The following is a 20,094-nucleotide window of genomic DNA, read 5'->3' as shown; positions in this document are numbered from 1 at the left end:
TTGATAAATTAAAAAGACACACAAAATGTCAAAAGATGTCAATATGCTCAAATATAAGTTATGAATTTTATTTTAAATAAAAAAAAATGAGATCTAATTCCTTATTACAATACAATGTAATCTTATACTTGCAGTGAACAATTCAATATGTACAATGAAGCTAAGAATCATGAGTTGTGATAAATATATGGAAATGAAATACTATAATAGCGTCAAAAGGCAAATATCTTACTTAAACATAAACCTAAGAATTTAAATCATGGATCGCAGTAACTGTATGCATCTATAGTTTGATAAATTAACATAATTGAATAAAAGAAAGATTTATATTGGTTTGAGTTTAAGACATATTTAATAACAAAACAATACACCTGTACTTTATCTTCTTATATTTATGTATTAATGGAAAACATCACATGACTGAAAACACAATGACAAGATACTATGTTTTACGTAAATTTACTACAACTCGAGAGACATGACTTTGCCATTATTGTGGACAATTTTAATGCGTTTCACACTCTTTGGAACGTGTATCACTAGTTCATCATCAGGCGATTCGTGTTTTTCAGCTACAGGAGCTACATGTACTTTCGTGTTAGCACATGGTTGTTCGTTCTCCTTGTTTTCTTCAAGTTTCACTTCGCTGCGCGGTAATGGTGGTTGCAAAGATTTGCTAATCCTCTCGTTCATTTCTATGCTCTGCCTTTTATAAGTTTCGACAGCATTGCTTCTGTGGCCACTTCTTGATGTTACGGCGGCATTGTCAAAACCGTTGTCATACAAATTCGTTACACAAGTAACCTTTCCAGAGTGGTTTGAGATGTTACGGTCGGAGTGGTCTATACTTGCTAAATCAAACATTGTTTTAATGTATGTTGAAAGTTTGTTTACACCAACAACTTGTGCAGAGAATTTTGGTTTTCCTGAGGTGTTTAATCCTAGTTTTCCAATAGGTCTCCTGTAGAATGGGCCCGTTTTCGGGATGAGAGAAAGATATGTAGAAAATAAATTTACAATATCCCGCGGATTATTTTTGTCTTCCCACTGTATTACTTTTTTCGGTTCTATCTTTCTATGAAAAAAACCACCCTGATTATTTTTACTGATACGACCATAGAATGTAAGGCATTTTTTCTTTTGAACAGAATCCGTTACTACTTCAAATTGTGTCGCCTCAAGGTCACGGTGCTCATCCATGCCACGAAAACCAAACAGTTTACAGTTATAGTAAAATACGCCATAGCTTAAGCCCTCTGCAGAATCTAAACTTATTACTCCTTTACACCATAAAGTGTCTTCATCCTGTGGTGAAACGGCATCTGCTCTTTTTTTGTGAATACCTGTATGAAACAAAAGTGTTTACAGAGAAGTTGTATAGACGTAAATAAACCAGCAACCAAACAACAAAATTAAATAAAGTCACCTGGGACGGGAAAGGGATGGGGCGGAGGGTATGATGGGGGGGGGGGGGGGGGGGGGGGGGGGGGGTATGGGGTGGAGGCGAACATACTTTCTATACTTTCTACAAAATAAGACATGCATATGTGTACTATTTTTTAAAAGCATGAAAAGAATCATAGGTGATTCTAGTTTTTGTAAAACAACTTTTATCCTTGTTTCAGTAGGGAGGATTCATTTTACGGTAAATGTTAAAAGGAAAGTGTATTACTTAATCATCACCAGTAGAACTACACTGTATAGGTATGCCAAGTTTAAAATTAATCTTTTAAACAATACACGCGAATCATGAAAAACAGAATCTGTATTTGAACATAAACCCCAACGACTCAAAAAGGTCAATATACGTATTGATACTTATACATGTTAAATAGATGTGACATTAACTATTGATCGATGGATTGTGAATTGGTTTTTTTCAGTGGCAAATAGTTCACGCATAATCAAAACAATTGTTTATAAGAAAACGCCTTAAAGATGAATAAACTAACTAGTCTAAAGTGACAAATAAAACAAAGGATTGAATTAAGTTTTATTTCTTTTTAAAGACGTTTTGGAAATGTGAAGGTCAATCAACTGTTCAAACTAGAATACTTTCCTTGCTCTGATGTGATTTCCTAAATTATTACGAGTCATACATATAGATAAACATACCTAGACCAGTAGCTGTAACTTCTTTCATTCTGGTGTCAAGAGCCTTCTGGAATGTTGGGAAATCCACGGAGTTTTTCTGTAGCAAATTTATTTCGGATCTTTTCTTTTCTCGCAAATGTCTTTGAATTCCAGCGGAAATGTTCATAAGGGTGTTAGGTGGGTAAGGTGTCCCGTCTTTTCGTCGGGTTTCCATGATGAATCTGGATAACCAAAAGTCCAATTCTTTTACAGAAGCTGTTTCTGGGTCAACAGGCACACAAGTAAACTCCTCAAACCCAGTCATTGGGTTACAGTTTCTGTTTTCAGCCCAACCTCTCCACACGTTCATAGACCAGCTTGTAGATTGCTTTGTCCTTGTTGGGATTCTGTCATTTATTCTTTGTTCCAGTTCTTCTGTTAGAACTGGTTCTGCAAATCGACTAGCAGCGTTTTGGTTTGAAAATACCAATTTTTGCGTTTGAATTGCATACAAATCACTTAATTCCCATTCTGTATCAGTACTATTGGTATCCAATAACTTAAAATCTGGCAAATCGGTGTTGTTCATCATGATCAGAATAGAAATGACACGGAGCTACAGTATTGATACTAGTACTGAGTAAATTTTACAACAAAAAAAACCAACACAACTCTCTTAATTAATGGAAATCTAGTCACACTTACCTTGTTGGATGATTACTTTTTACTGACCATAAGATCAACTGACCATCAATTACACCCAACTGACCATCAGTTACACCAATTTAACAGTCACTCGTGTTGTGAATATGTGCTAAATTGGATATTGTATAGAAAGGTATATACTATGAAAATAAGAGCTTGGGGCAAAGCCCCGCGCTCTAATTTTCATAGTATACACCTTTCTATACAATACCCGAGACTTATCACCGCATGTGAATTGTCAACAGCAATATTTACAGAAAATGCTTGGCCCCAAAGGCATCGGAGTACAAAAGTCATCCTTGGAATATAGCTCATTATTTATTGTTGTTTATTTGTGACAATTGCTGTTCCTTCGAATTAGGAATTTTACTCACGAGTACCCTCCTCAGAGTTTTTTTTTTATTGTTGGACAGAAGAAGACCAGGTGATTATTCACTCAAAGAAACCATTTAGTGGACACTCATGACATATATCACATACCCATAATAATTAATTTGGAGCAAAATTTTTTTCACTTTTAAAGCTTTTGGTCTTTTAAAAAGTATATCACTTGAAAAATGAAATCAATCAATTCAAATTGTTAATCATTTATTTCACCTAGTATGCAGCGTCATGTTGAACATGAAATGATATGCCCAGAATATTATTGTATAATCAATATTAGTAATTATTGATATGACACGTTCTGCTATTTCGCTAGAAATCATTGTTCTTGTGTATTTGTTTATATTTATGTATAATAACATTTTGATAACATGCATAATATCATATAACAGTTAACGTTTACTTTTACACATCTAGAGAGCAATGCAACCTCTTCTCTTTATGCATTAATACTAGAGAACATCGAAACATTTAACAAAAATTGCATTCAATCAGCATAGTTTAGAAGAAGAAAAAAATCAATATGAAAAAAAACAGTCTCGATGGAGCTTTGGTAGTGCTCGCCTCTAGCTCAGGAGGTTACCGACTAAATTCACCGTCCAATTAGAAATTGGTTTGCTGCTTCACCGCAAAGCACGTGTTCGTAGGAGTCACGTGATTCTACGAACTGTTCTCTTGTACACTAGAACGCTACAAAACCAGGTCAGCGTGTAACCCTAGTACAAATCAGTGATCATATCGGCATCACATTTTTTTCTGATGTAAATCGCCTCTGGATGTTTAAATTAATCCAATTCATCATTTACCTTATCGTCATCAATATTAAAGTACAATTCAAAACATGTCGTTTATGAACATATTTTATTTTACAAATATGAACATATAACAAATGTCAGTAATGGAACTTAGCAAACTGGCTTCAAAGGGGTGCGAAGGTGAAACATAATTATATTTTAAGTACTCTTTGAAATAATTAGATTAATCATGTTAGAAACAACCATTAAAACCTTGCTCTCACGAATAATTGATTAATAACAACATGTATTTTCTATTGTAACAGTTCTTTTTTCTGATTCGTTCTTGTAATCAGATGTCGACTTGTTTTAAGCAAAACGATGGAGGAGATGGTGGAGGACCTAGGAACAGAAAATAAGTAAGCCTCCGTGAACATCTGAGTAATATGATCTTGGATAATATAGATGTTATATTTTCAATTTAATGTTCCATAATAATGTACGTTTTATGTTTTAAATATATATTTTGTGTTTTATGTTTTAAATATATATTTTGTGTAATCATAATAACAGCCAAAAATACTTTTAAGCAAAAATTTTAAAAAATGGGTCTAGCTACTGGAAATCCCAACTGTTTATCAAAATTGTTTACTCTATTTTTACACAACTATCTTAATCACAATACAATTGTGGTAGATATGCACGGGCTTAAGTTTCATTTTTCTCGTGGCAATGTTTTCCTATGAACTTACTCGTGTAAACTACAAAATGGAAAGAATGGACGTTAAAATTACCTTGAAAATATATTCCATTGCTGTAAAAATTCCTCCATCTCGGATTCAATAAAATCTCCCGAAATCGTCATATTTCACTTTTTTGACTTTTAAAATTCTGTTTAGTTTTGTACGCACAATTACACACTATTAGTGATGCATTACAATATGTTACAAGGCAATGATTGATGTAACCCACTATTTTATCAACAAAGCGTGTGTATATGACCGTGCATACATGCTTTCCTTTTAAAAAGACCATTTATAGAGTTAATAAATAGCTTCAGCAAGAAATCATAGATACCAAATCCAAGAGTTCTTCTATAGTTTGTTGTATGAAACGATTTCAATGTCTAGATGTCCACTTGACAGTTGTCATTTGACCTTGACCTCATTTTCAGGGTTGAGTGGTCCGGCAAAGTATTTTTTGTTTTGACTGGACTTTCCCCCGAGTATATTCTTTATACACAAGAGTACCCTCCTCAGATTTTTTTTTATTGTTGGACAGAAGAAGACCCTTATTGTTCATCTCTTGCATTTTGAAGGCATTTAATCTCAAGTAAATTAAATGGCTCTGTAGAAAAACATGCTCAAGGATATTTATTTTTTTAAATCAAAGTGTGTTGTGTTCTGAATGATTTGCCTTCAGAAACCTGATCATTTCATCAAAATTTGCAATACTAAAAATAGTTCTATTAACAAAAATATTCGAGTTTCTACTAGTAATTACAAGACACTACCATTAGATGCCAATATACGAATTCGTCTATACATTTTGGAACGCATGAACTTCCTGTCGGAATGTAAAGGGAATAAAGCAATTAAAAGGAGGGGTTCAATATCAATATCCGTTTATACTTCGATAGAAGATAATGCTTCGACTTTTTCCTATCTTATAACACAATTGTATAGTAGTCTATAAAGTACCTCATTTTTCGTCGTAAACAATACTAGGTCTCAAGAGATGAAAACAATTTTATATCTGCTTGAATTCTTATTTCCTGGTCAAATCTGAAATATCTCAAATACCGGTATGTCATCATTTTGAATAGACTTGAGTATTATGGTTTGTTATTCCTTCATAATTACAATGATTGAATTCTAGAAGCCTATATGTCCTAAGAAAGTTTTATTTTCTAACAGAACCCCTTTTTTTGGCACCCAGAAGTTATCAAAGTAAAATATAAGTAAGTGTTTTGCTGACTATTATCTATATATTGTCTAAATCAGGTAAATGAGTTTTACATTTTTTTTAAATAAAGCGCTGAACTCTTTTTGAAAGCATTTTACAAGATTTGTTTTTAAATCAACATGCTCTCAACACATCCAGATATAAAAGCCAATTCCACTTAATGCATTTACTTTTCGACTAGGTTTAGATTATTATCTAGTAAAAGGTACTGTCATATTAAAAATGAGTAGTCTTACTATACAGTATTTGGAATAAAACCCAACAAAGGGGACATTGACGAGATTGGTCTTTGTTGTATATTAAAAAATAAGACACCAGGCTTATAATTAAATACGTCATATGCACGTTTCGTGTACACAAGACTCGTCAGTGATGCTTAAATCGAATTAGTTGGAAAACCAAACCAGTACAAAGTTTGAAGAACATTGATCACTAAAAATTCCAGAGTTGTTCCGAATACGGCTAAGATATATAGACCTGTTGGTGACCTTCTGCTGTTGGTTTTTTTATTTTGGTCGGGTTGTTGTCTCTTTGACACATTCCTCATTTCCATTCTCAATTTTATTAAGGTTCTCTATATCATCGGGGACGAAACGTTCACCAGCAGTAGCATCGACCCAGTGGTGTAGATAGTTATCAAAGGTACCAGGCTTATATTCAAATACGCCAGACGCGTGTTTCGTCTACATAAGACTCATCGGTGAGGTTCAGGTCGAAATAATTAGTAAAGCCAAACAAGTTCTAAGTTGAACTTCAGTGAAAATTTTATAGTGTGCATCTTTAACAGATTTCTAAGTCTTGTGTCAAATGGGTCATTGAGTCATTTTGGGTAACAAAACAATATTAAAGCTACTTCAACTCTTTTTTTTTTCTATTCGAAACTGATTATTACAAACATAAAACATACTAGCAAAGCAAAGCATTGTGATAACCAACTGCAAGACCAAATTGCTGGGTTTTTAAATCTGTTTTGTTCACGCATGGTTGTCAATATAATAGAATTTGATGCGACTGTCATACAAGTGAGAGGTTCAGCTAGCTATAAAACCAGATTCGACCACCCTTTTCTACATACGAAAATGCCTGTACCAAGTAAGGATTATAACAATTGTTATCCATTTGTTTGATGTGTTTGAACTTTTGTGAACTTTTAATTTAGCCATTTCATTAAGTACTTGTTTTTTTTATTTCCCTTGGACTTCACTTTTTGTGATATTCCTTTTTTTTATTTATAAAAAACATGTATATGCATCTGTAAATTGGAATAGACAAGAAGTAATGTCTTTAAATTATCATGTTACTAGATTTGAGCTGCTACACTATATTATGCAGGTCAAAATATCAGTCATTTGATGATTCACAGTGGGTAATTTTTCTCTATATGAATTAAGATATAAGAGGAGTTTCATATTATTAAAAACTACAATACTTTTTAACTGTGTATTGGTAATAATTTTATTGCATCAGATCAGTTACTTCATAACAAAAACAGGATATTTTGACAAACATATGACACACCAAGGACAATTGTTCTGAAGATAATCAAAAGATACCACAATTTCTTCAGATCACTTCTGTAATCTTTACAGAGACAATGGCTGTTTGGTGTTTCAGTCTATGTAAAGAAAGGCTGTGTCTTATTTTAAAAAAAAAGGAAAGAAAAGAAACAAGTTCAAGTTCAAGTCTTCCCCATAATATTCTGAAAATGACAACACAAATTACCTTGTAAATCTCCAAAGTAGTCAAATTTTCCTCAATAGTTGTCAAATTTTAATATCTTATAATAAATATTACATAATCTTCTGAAAGAAAACAATACTGTTAGCATTTTATTGTATTTTTCCTTATAATACACTTCAGAGGTAGAAAAACGACTTACATCACAGTTAAAAACGCCAAAAATATCAAATGAAGAAAATCTAAATGACATCACAAACTGTTCTTGTAAACAATTAATGAAACACTATAAATTTACCCATATGACATTACTGGTAGATATCTAAAATGAAAAACATCTTTATTAAAATTTCGACTTTTACATTTAGTTCCGCAGCTATTTTTAGGGATATTCTTGCTATGAGCACATTTGATGGTAAAGGTAAAATCATGGATAAGGATATCTAAAATTAAGTAAAAAAAATCACATTTCAAATTCATACAAACAAAAATGTCTTCACTACCATGATGAAACATAATCTTACAAGTATGTAGTACATGTATTTATAAACTAATATAATCTCAGAGACAGAACCAGTTAGAATTACTGTTTATTTAGTAATTTTCCAATGTTTTTATTTTTTGCAGTAGACATTGTATAGCCTTAGTCATCCTAGAATAATGTCCAACTGTTCACAAAAAAGCATTAGATTAGGTCATCAATACTATCCATGCACAAAACAAAACTTATCTACACTATCTAAGGCTAAAACGTATGAAAAATAACTTGCAAAAGGGTACAGGTATAAGGTAATAAGATCTATAAACTAGAAGTCTAAACTAAGGAAAACTAAAAACTAACTACAAACTAAAACTAAATATATGTTGAAAAACTTAACTAGACTACTAAAATTGCCCATTAATATGTAAATTGCTTGGTTTTTAAACTTGAAAAACATATATGCAAGTATATGCATCTGTTAATTGGCATAGACTATAAGTTATATCTTTAATTTTTTCTTGTAACTAGATTTGATGGTACATTTAAATGCAATAACCCAGACCATTAATAACATCCACACACACACAAAAATCAACTACATTATTTTAAGCTAAATCCTTGACAAACAATGATATAAAAATAACTTGCTAAAGGGTAAAAACTAACAGAAATGAAATCTCAAATCTATCAAAATACTAAACTACATATATTCACTAAGATCTATAAACTAGTAGTGTCTAAACTAAGAGATAACTAAAATCTAACATTAAGATGCATGTAAAAAATCACTAAAAACTAAAACAAAAATATATGTTTAAAACTAAACTAGACTAATAAAATTGGCCATAAATATTTCATGTCCTCAAAAGTGGATCAAATTGCAATAGAAAAAGAACCTAACAAAAGCACTGAGCATTCATTTTACAGAAGGAACTTCAAATTACGCATGACATTGTATTATAAAGCATTGGTTAGTGGCACTGAGCACTAAGAATTGCATTGGAGAGAGACATTGAGCACTATAAATAGGTTCAACTACAACTATGGACAATGGTGGAGAGAGACAGTGAGCACTATATTAAATAGGTTTAACTACAACTATGGACAATGGTAGAATAATTGATTGTTTTGAACATACTAGATTGATGATTATGTAATTTTCTTGCCAGGTACGATTATATGTGTCATGAGTATACATTTCATTGATAAACTCCTTAAAATGTTAATGGACACAATGTTTAGAATGTTGGGTTGAATGCACTATGTTAATTTTTTTCTCAAAAGCAGTGATGAAGTCAGGAAATTTGATAAGTTTCGAGTCAGTAACATAATAGTTTTGACTGCATGAATACAATCTTTACCATTAAAAAAGGCACATAGAGCTTTAAGATATAAGGATCTCAGTATCAAACCAGAGAGCTTCTGTGTTTTTGTCTTTTTACAAAATCATATGTCACACCAAACATACCACCTTTACTCAAAATGATTCAATCTTATGCTGAAAGGCTACGAGGTTAATATCTTACCACAGGTATCATAATTATCAATGATATTGAAAAAATACATATATATATTGATAAATAAGCCCAATATCCAATGTATAACTTAACACAATATTTAAAACAACGGTCAACAATGACAAGTCCTTTGGCAATGATTGTGTCAACTGAAACAAAATGGTACAAATATCAACACAAAACTTTATGGACATCTGAAAACAAATAACTATGAATTCAAATATACCATAAAAGATTTGTTCAATCAGAACCATTGTATGTTAGAATTCCTCATTCAACCTGCTACAAAACCTGGTCTTTCTGCTGAAATTAAATGTCAGATGATCGATGACGCGTAGCTTGAACTGAGATTTTGCATTGTCTACATTATCGGCATATCTTTCACATTCCTGTTGAGCATCTTTTATTCTCCCGATCAATCTTTCATACCTAACCCTAGAAGTTGATGATGGCAAGTTCAGAATTTCGTAATTAAACTTCTTCCTGTAATGTTCAATAACAGTGTTGCCAAACCATGTTTTCATGTTTCTTTGTCCAACTTCAGATTGTTTTAGCCCAGACAGAAATTCCATCATTAGATTATAACATACAAGAAACACCGTTTTCAACATTTTCAACAGATTTAGAAATGTTTGTGTTACAATCACATCATCTGTAATAGAGGTTGTAATAAGTCCAAAGAAATGGGTGAAATATTTTTGTTCTGCAACACTTGGTTTGTAAATGGTTAAATATCTGTTATTTTCTTCACAAGCTTCTAAAGACATTGTTAAAAACTTCATACTAATTTCACAAGAAAAAATTTCTTTTTTCTCTACCTGCAGGGCATGCTTGCTCATTTTCATCAAAGATGCTTGAGAATAACTTTTCTTGTTACTGGAAACAACATACAACACTTCAACCAGATCCTTTTTAAATGGCATAAACAGCTTGACCAGTATGGCACCATAATACTTTTCCTGTATACACTCTGTACCTAAACATGAGAGGACACATTCTTTTATTCCATCTCTTTGCCAGACAAGCATACCAGCATCTTTTGCAGTTTTCAATAACTCTGCCATCTGTAGGGAATTGAAGAACTTACAAACTTTGAACCATATTTCTAACAAGTAAAAGTTCACTGATGAAGGTGCTCCTGGTGAGGACATCATTAATACACATAAAGCTGTATGTATTTTGGCAACACTATTGTCATCAGTGGGTAGAACCCATTCTTCACTTATAAATCTGACAATCAGTCTGGTAAGAAGTAATCTATTGTCAAGGTTTATTTCTGGGTGTTTAAATCTTTCCACTTGGTCCAAGAAGAAATACAAGGCAGTTTTTATAAAGTCCTTGTCCTGGACATTATCAAGATGCAACAGCAACTACAAAGACAAAAAGAGAAAAAATGAAACTTACAGTTCATAAAGAGCAGATCTTTACAAAGATAACATTTTTTTTTGCAATACACAAGTTGATATATGTTATGTTAATGAAAGTGCCAGAGTGTGTGTATGTGTGTGTGATTGTTTCTTTTCCACTTTTTATTAGAATGTTGATATTTAAATGATAACAAGTATATTCACATTAGAAGAAAAAAAGATTTAGTAAATTTTTTGTTGTATATATATATCAAACCCCTTAACACCACAGTCAGGTGGTGATGTAAAGGAATTGTCAAAGCCTGACTACTGAAAAAAAAAAATTAAAAAAAAATCTTTTACTACTTGTATACATATGTTTACATATTAACACATGATTAATATAAAATACAGTGCTTTTTTAAATGTGCTAAATATACAGGCCTTAAGAATCTATCCTATCCTATCATCTATAGATGCTTCACACATGTCATAACATAACCTTATTCAATACAAAACAAACAGTTTTCCATCAATGAATTCTGAATGACAAATACAATATAGAAAATTTAACTATTCAATCAGCAGAATTTTTTATTTTTGTCATATATTGTTTTAAGTTAGGTCATCTCCTTAAACCTGGGAATGAAATGAATTTAATGCATTATAACAAAAAACAAAGTGAGACGTGAAAATGGCCTGACTGTTAAGACAATGACCTCTAGTGGTAATCAATTAGTTATTGCTACGATTACCCATTCTGCCTCTAACAATAATTCTAAATTGGACATATTATACTTGGTTAGAGGAACAAGAGGCTCTCAAGAGCCTGAATCGCTCACCTGATTTTTTTTGGTTTTATCTCTCATCAATGATTATTTTGGCTTTTCAATTTATTTAAATGTTCTTTGAATTGTCCTATTTTCTTCAAAAGCAAAAAAAAATCATTTTCTCCTATGTTCTATTTTAGCCATAGGAGCTATGTTTCTTGACATACAAGGAAATGAAATATAAAATTTATACTAGATACTCTGAAACTCTGAAACTCATTTAGCCTAAGTTTGGCTGAAATTGATACAGCAGTTTCAAAAGAGAAGATTTTTTAAAGTAAGTCAACATGATGAACAAATTGTGAAAAAATTCTTTAAAGGGCAATAACTCCTAAAGAGGTCAATTGACAATTTTGGTCAAATTGACTTATTTGTAGATCTTACTTTGCTGATCATTTTTGCTGTTTACAGTTTATCTTTATCTATAAAAATATTCAAGATAATGACCAAAAACTGCAAAATTTCCTTAAAATTACCAATTAAGTGGCAGCAACCCAACAATTGGATGTTTGATTCATCTGAAAATTTCAGGGCTGATAGATATTGACCTAATGAACATTTTAACTCCATGTCAGATTTGCTCTAAATGCTTTCGTTTTTGAGATATAAGCCAAAAACTGCATTTGACCCCTATGTTCTATTTTAAGTAACGGCGGCCATGTTTTTTGACGGATCAAAAATCAAAGCACACACTTTGTGCAGGATAATCTAAGGAACAATCATGCTAAGTTTTAACCAAATCCATTCAGTAGTTTCAGAGGAGAAGATTTTTTAAAGTTAGCAAATATGATGAACAAATTGTGAAAAATTGTCATTAAAGGACAATAACTCCTTAAGGGGTCAATTGACAATTTTGGTCATATTAACTTATTTGTAGATCCAGTCTGCACCAAAAACTTTTTCAACTACTAGTCCAAAGACAAATATTCTGACATTTTTCTTATTGGTCCAAACAAAATTTTGCAAAAACTCACTAGTCTGAATCAAATTTTACTAGTCTGGGGCATCGGACTAGTGGCTAACCATGCAGACTGGTAGATCTTACTTTGCTGATCTTTTTTGCTGTTTACAGTTTATCTTTATCTATAATAATATTCAAGATAATGACCAAAAACTGCAAAATTTCCTTAAAATTACCAATTAAGTGGCAGCAACCCAACAATGGTTTGTTTGATTCATCTGAAAATTTCAGGGCTGATAGATCTTGACCTAATGAACATTTTACCCCATGTCAGATTTGCTCTAAATGCTTTCGTTTTTGAGATATAAGCCAAAAACTGCATTTGACCCCTATGTTCTATTTTAAGTAACGGCGGCCATGTTTTTTGACGGATCAAAAATCGAAGCGCACATTTTGTGCAGGATATACTAAGGAACAATCTTGTTAAGTTTCATTCAAATCCATTCAGTACTTTCAGAGGAGAAGATGTTTGAAAAATTGTTAACGAAGACGGACGCCAAGTGATGAGAAAAGCTCACATGGCCTTTTAGGCCAGGTGAGCTAAAAACTGTATAAACTGAATTTTAAACACCTGATCAAAATTGCAAGGTTTTCCCCTAGCATTTTTACCATTTAAACTAGAGGCTCTTAAGAACCTGTGTCGCTCACCTTGGTCTAAGTGCATATTAAACAAAAGACACAGATGGATTAAGAAAAAATTGATGGTGATGTGTTTGTAGATCTTACTTTACTGAACATTCTTGCTACCTACAATTATCTCTATTTATAATGAACTTGGCCCATTAGTTACAGAGGAAAATATTTTGTTAAAATTTACAAAAAATTATAAAATTTAGGAAAATGGTTAAAAACTGGCTGTAAAGGGCAATAACTCCTTAAGGGGTCAACAGACCATTTTCGTCATCCTGACTTTTAGTAGATCTTACTTTGCTGAACATTATTGCTGGTTACAGTTTATCTCTATCTATAATAATTATTTAATTCAAGATAATAATCAAAAATGACAAAATTTCCTTAAAAATACTTATTCAGGCACAGCAACCCAACAACCTGTTGTCAGATTCATCTGAAAATTTCAGGGCAGATCGATCTTGACTTGATAAACAATTAAACCCCCCGTCTTATTTGCTCCTTATGCTTTGGTTTCAGAGTTATAAGCCAAAATCTACATTTTACCCCTATGTTCTATTTTTGGCCATTGTGGCCATCTTGGTGGGTTGGCAGTGATATTGTTGGCTTTTTTTTAAACTACCTCTACCCTTTTTTTTTTCTTTTTTTTTTATCAAATAAGGAAATTTAAAATAAACCATAAATTTGACTGAAACTTTAATATACAGACCCATTTTCAAGAGTCAAACCCTGCTTTAAAATAAGACTACATTTTGTGAGTGATGATACATAAAACCTGAGACTGCACTGTTTGGGAAAAAAGTTGTCTTTTTGGGAATAATTTTAAGCCAATTTTTTTTCAAATTTGGATGCCTTTATCATTGTTTATTCTCCACTAATTTAAGGCAAACAATATCACTGGTTGGCCAGGTCACTGGACACATTTTTTAAACTCGATACCCAAATGATGATTGTGGCCAAGTTTTGTTAATTTTGGCCCAGTAGTTTTTGAGGAGAAGATTTTTGTAAAAGTTCACGACAACCGACAACAATGATGGATGCCAAGTGATGGAAAAAGCTGACTTGGCCTTTTAGGCCAGGTGAGCTAAGAACCTGGAACAACTAAAATAAGATAAAATGGATGTTTAATAATTTCTAGATAGCATGTGAACCCAAAGGAACATTCTCTCTGTAGTAAGAGTACCTTTTCTGCAAGCTTAACATGAAATTCACTGTACTCTGAGGGAAATAATGGCTCCATCAGACTTTTATACTCTTCCAGCTGTGAGCCTAAAAAGTTATACATAAATTAGAAAAAAACAACAATGTGTCCTTAATACACAGAATCTGATGCCAAAACGGCCTCATCATTTTCTATGTTCAATGGACCCTGAAAATGGGGTAAAATCTCTAATTTTGCATAAAATTAGAATGCAAAATTAGAAAGATCATATCATGGGGAAAATGTGTACTAAGTTTCTTTAAGTTGATTTGACTTCAACTTCATCAAAAACTGAATCAACCAAAAAATTTAACCTTTAGTGGAACAGGCTGAGGAACAGACAAACAGACCAGAAAACATAATGCCCAAAAATGGGACATGAAAATTTGACTAGAAGTTACCAGTTTTTCACATTGTTGATGGCCATATGGTTGCCTATATTTGCTTACATCCACTTACTTGAACATTGGCAATAACACCACATCTCCTTATTTTTATATTGAAAATATTTCTGTTGTATGTATGAAATAACAAATCATATGAGGACAAAAGTTACTATGCAAGAATTTTTTAAGTAACATACATATTCAGGATTAATGTACGAACCCTGTTATTTTTTTTTAACACTGTTTTCATTTTATTCTGTACTCATTATACTTGTGTTGCAGACCAATGCATTTGCTTCATTTTATAGGGACTACAAACCATCTGGTACAAAAGAAATCAAATTTGGTGTAGGTATTTCAACTGAAGAGAGCATTTCTCCAGGTATTTGCTGTTAATTAAAATAAGTTTCTAAAGCAGCAATTATATGTAGAACAGTGGTTCCCAATCAGAAATATTCATTTAAGAATTTGAAAAAATTCCTGTACTATTCTTTAAAGTACTTATATGAATAAACTTTCTTCAACTTACTGTCAAACTGTATGAATGTAGATCCTGACAAAGGTACATGTGAATCAGTCAGAGCTTTGATGCAAAGGTCAGCTTGTGTTCTCAATGGTAAATCTCCAAATGTTACAAGGAATGCGGTCAAGCTAAGCGGTACACAGGAGGTCTTCAAAAGTAAGTTTGCATTCATGATAGCCACTGCCCTCCAAAGAGGCCCCTTGAAGCGCTTACTAGTATTTGTCAGCTGTTTTTTAAGGGAATTCCAACTACTTCCAAGGTTCAAGCCAGACACATTAGCCAGTTCATAAGCTCGGAAGACACCATTTAAGATGATGGATTGATTAACAGAAGTCCATCTTTTTAAGTGGTCAAGAACTCTGACAGACACATAAAGCAAACAGTACATAAGCTGCTCCTGTAATGAACAAACATTTCAATAACTGAAAAAGAAATCTTTCAAATTATAATGCACTAACCTTCACTCAATTTCATTTCATGCCACTTCACCTTGCGGCATGGGCATAAAAATCCATAGTTATTCATTTGTAGCAAAAAAGATATTTTTCTTAATTCTGTAAGAATATTACAAAGCAATGAATAAATTGAAAAATATTAAGATTTAATCTCTTTGACTGATCCCAGTGATTTGTTTTAGCTAAAGTTTATATCAAATGAATACAGGATTTCCCCATACGATCACCCAGTTGGTTTGCAATTTACATGATCCATACCTAGACCAGTTATGGAATAACAAAGCTTTTAATTCTTTATTTTTAGTTTTTGGCTTACTCCAACACTTGTGAATTATTTAAGAAGCATTTATCAACATTGATGTATAAAAATGGTTTAAAAACTGGATTTAAAACTAACAGTGGCATTTTAACATTTTATTTTAAACTATTTATTTAGTCTTAATGCATACCAACACTTAATTTCATAAGGGACAAGGTTCACTTATGGCCCAAATTTGCCTAAAATATAAACTTTTTAAACACCAAAAAGTTCACAATCTAGTTGTAAATGGGTCTATTGCAAAATCCTTAGTGATGAATAAATCAGGTTTTTTCATAAAAGTTCAAAATTTTCTCTAAATTAGGCCCATTTAGGACATTTTGTCAAAATATGATGATTTTGTGCAATTTTCAGATCTAGACCTAAAAGCTTTAGGAAAAATGTGGCCGCCACCTGAGATCCAAAACATTTTGTTACCAAAAGATTCCAATTCTGATATAGAATTCATCGTGGATGGCAGCCAATGTTAATTATGCCAAAAACAATTAAAATTTTGGAAAAAATAGACCAAAATTATTCCAAAATACAAATAATGTATATTTAAGGGGTCATAGCTTCAAAAAATTTAAAGGAAGGTGCCAAAAAAAGTTTTATTTTAGTCTTATAGTATAATCATAAGTATTTCTATATGAAAGTTGTAATTGTTTGGCCCAATTTAAAAATTATTAATAATTTAGGGCCTATTTTAACCCTTCTCCTTTCTTTGAAAAACAGATAAAGCAAATAAAGAAAATCCTGTGTAGAACAAATTTTCATTTAAACATTGACACAAAAAGGTTGTTATATTGACTTGTGAAGGTAGTCTCTTGGAATGCTGTCAATTTCTCCATAATTGGTGTATAAGGGAACTTTTAATTGTATACCTTTGATAGTATTCCCTGAGGTGCCTCATTATTTGATGTATCTGATAACCTGGGCCTCTTTGCTGCTGGTTCACTATCATCATCTACAGTGAAATACAAGCACTAAATCTATTTTTACTTTATATAAATTACCTTTGGCGTAACTGCTTATTTATCATCCATTTAATAGATTCTAAGTAAAGTAATTCTGTCCCCAATGTATATGCTGCTGCTCTAAGTCAATTCATAAACACATGAGAAAAATTAATAGATTTATTTTTGTCAAGTCTTTAAACATCAAATATATCTTTGAAGATGGCAAAATCTGATGGTATTTAAATATATTTAGGGGAAAAAAATTGATTCTGGCTTCAACAAGCTCAGTACTGTTTCGCGAGTGTAAATATATAGTGAACATGAATAGTTGAGAATATGTAAAATTTGGGATAACTAACCTTTCTAAAACAATAAAGACATTGACCTGTATTCTATGAACATCAATGACATTGTTTTAAAATTTCCAAAAAGAGTTTGTGAAGCTGTCCTATAATAATCACCATAAAGCCAAACTTTTGACAAAACAGACTGACATGTGGCATATATATACCCATCATCTTAGACATAGGCATGATAGGGGCATATATATACCCATCATCTTAGACATAGGCATGATAGGGGAATATATATATACCCATCATCTTAGACAAAGGCATGATAGGGGCATATATATACCCATCATCTTAGACATAGGCATGATAGGGGAACATATATATACCCATCATCTTAGACATAGGCATGATAGGGGAACATATATATACCCATCATCTTAGACATAGGCATGATAGGGGGATATATATACCCATCATCTTAGACATAGGCATGATAGGGGAATAATAAAAGTTTCAAGTTATACCCTCTATCTGTACTGAGCCAGATTTCTGCTCTCTTCTTTTAGCTTCAGCTTGTTTCTTGATTCTATACATTTTGTCCACAAGCAAATGAAAATAATCTTCCTGTAACATATTAATAATGTAAATAGAAAAACATTTTAATAAAATATGTAAGCAACTCAAAAGACTTACTGTTTGTATTCAAATCTACAACTAAAGACCTTCAGAGGAAGGCACATCATTACTACTTATAGACAGGTGACCTCTATCAAAAGTTTAAATCCAAAACCCTTGTTTTTTTGACAATAAATGAATTTGAAGGGAACAATGTCATGTGTTTTCTCTGATTGTTTATGACATGTCTACACAAAATCAACATGATCCATTAGATGTTGGATGTGTACGGATCGATAATTTAGTCTTGGATGCATGATTTTTATATTAGTTGTTAGTGGCTTTGAACTAGCTGTCAGTTAGCAGTAGTACTCTCAGATCTGTTCCAAGTGTCTTTTTGTTTAAGGGATGTACAATTACCCAGCCAAGTCCACGTCCACTTGTATTTTTGTCCATCTGATGAGATAAGGAAGCTGGCTTGTCATGTTTTAGATTTTTTTGTCAGATTTTCAGAATCCTCTAGTTTTATCCATTTGAATGCATTGAAAAAAATTGCCAGGTGACACCCATTTTTCTTTTTGTAAATCTTTTACATGTATAATGATAAGCCATCTGTAAAAGTCTTATAAAATTTTAATTACTTTTTAACAGTTTTTGAGAACTTCAACTTTTCAATGATAAAGCTATGAAAAGTCAAGAGAGAATATTTTCCCGCCAAAATTTCAATGGCTAATATCTCGAAAACAAGCACGGTGACCTATATATTTTATTGGCTCTTTGGATTCCTTTGTTAATCCCCTATCTATATAAACTAGCCTTTTTTCATCTGATTTTTATAGTTTGTTCTTATGTTGTACTGTTATACCACTGTCCCAGGTTAGAGGGATGGTTGGCATCCTGCTAACATGTTTAATCCGGCCACATTATATATGTTAGTGTCTGTCCCAAGTCAGGAGCCTGTAATTTAGTGGTTGTTGTTTGTTTATGTGTTACATATTTGTTTTTCTTTCATTTTTTTAAATAAATAAGGCCGTTAGTTTTTCTTGTTTTCTTGTTTTACATTGTCATTTCGCGGCCTAGCTGACTTTGCGGTATGGGCTTTGCTAAAAAAAAATTTTAGGCCGTATGGTGAACTATAGTTGATTATTTCTATGACATTTTGGTCTCTTGTGGAGAGCTGTCTCATTGGCAATCATACACATCTTCTTTTTTTATATATATGATTATACCCCACCCTCTTTTCTGGGTTGGGAACATGCCTTTTGAAAATATCTGAAATTGCCACTGAATTATGCGTTAGCAATATCTACTACTACGCAGTGATTGGTTCCCAGTAATTATCTATTAAGCTCTTTGTTTTCAATACAATATCTACTACTACACAGTGATTGGTTCCCAGTAATTATCTATTAAGCTCTTTGTTTTCAATACAATATCTACTACTACACAGTGATTGGTTCCCAGTAATTATCTATTAAGCTCTTTGTTTTCAATACAATATCTACTACTACACAGTGATTGGTTCCCAGTAATTATCTATTAAGCTCTTTGTTTTCAATACAATATCTACTACTACACAGTGATTGGTTCCCAGTAATTATCTATTAAGCTCTTTGTTTTCAATACAATATCTACTACTACACAGTGATTGGTTCCCAGTAATTATCTATTAAGCTCTTTGTTTTCAATACAATATCTACTACTACAGTGATTGGTTCCCAGTAATTATCTATTAAGCTCTTTGTTTTCAATACAATATCTACTACTACGCAGTGATTGGTTCCCAGTAATTATCTATTAAGCTCTTTGTTTTCAATACAATATCTACTACTACGCAGTGATTGGTTCCCAGTAATTATCTATTAAGCTCTTTGTTTTCAATACAATATCTACTACTACGCAGTGATTGGTTCCCAGTAATTATCTATTAAGCTCTTTGTTTTCAATACAATATCTACTACTACGCAGTGATTGGTTCCCAGTAATTATCTATTAAGCTCTTTGTTTTCAATACAATATCTACTACTACGCAGTGATTGGTTCCCAGTAATTATCTATTAA

General features: G+C 32.2%; 1 protein-coding gene across 1 annotated transcript in view; it reads right to left on the bottom strand.

The window, feature by feature from the left end:
* Window positions 1-9,556: 9,556 nt before the first annotated feature.
* The window catches only part of LOC134714454 (uncharacterized), a 59,949-nt gene continuing 49,411 nt past the window's right edge, over window positions 9,557-20,094 (bottom strand). The window contains exons 9-13 of the mRNA XM_063575701.1: window positions 17,943-18,042; window positions 17,051-17,133; window positions 15,420-15,810; window positions 14,487-14,572; window positions 9,557-10,906 (exon numbers count right to left, since the gene is read on the bottom strand). Of these exons, the coding sequence (XP_063431771.1) occupies window positions 9,797-10,906; window positions 14,487-14,572; window positions 15,420-15,810; window positions 17,051-17,133; window positions 17,943-18,042 (1,770 nt within the window). The 3' untranslated portion in view covers window positions 9,557-9,796. The remainder of the gene's footprint in view (window positions 10,907-14,486; window positions 14,573-15,419; window positions 15,811-17,050; window positions 17,134-17,942; window positions 18,043-20,094) is intronic.

The sequence above is a fragment of the Mytilus trossulus genome, chromosome 4, assembly GCF_036588685.1.
Source record: "Mytilus trossulus isolate FHL-02 chromosome 4, PNRI_Mtr1.1.1.hap1, whole genome shotgun sequence".
Lineage (NCBI taxonomy): Eukaryota > Metazoa > Mollusca > Bivalvia > Mytilida > Mytilidae > Mytilus > Mytilus trossulus.
This window is presented reverse-complemented; position numbering and strand designations above follow the sequence as displayed.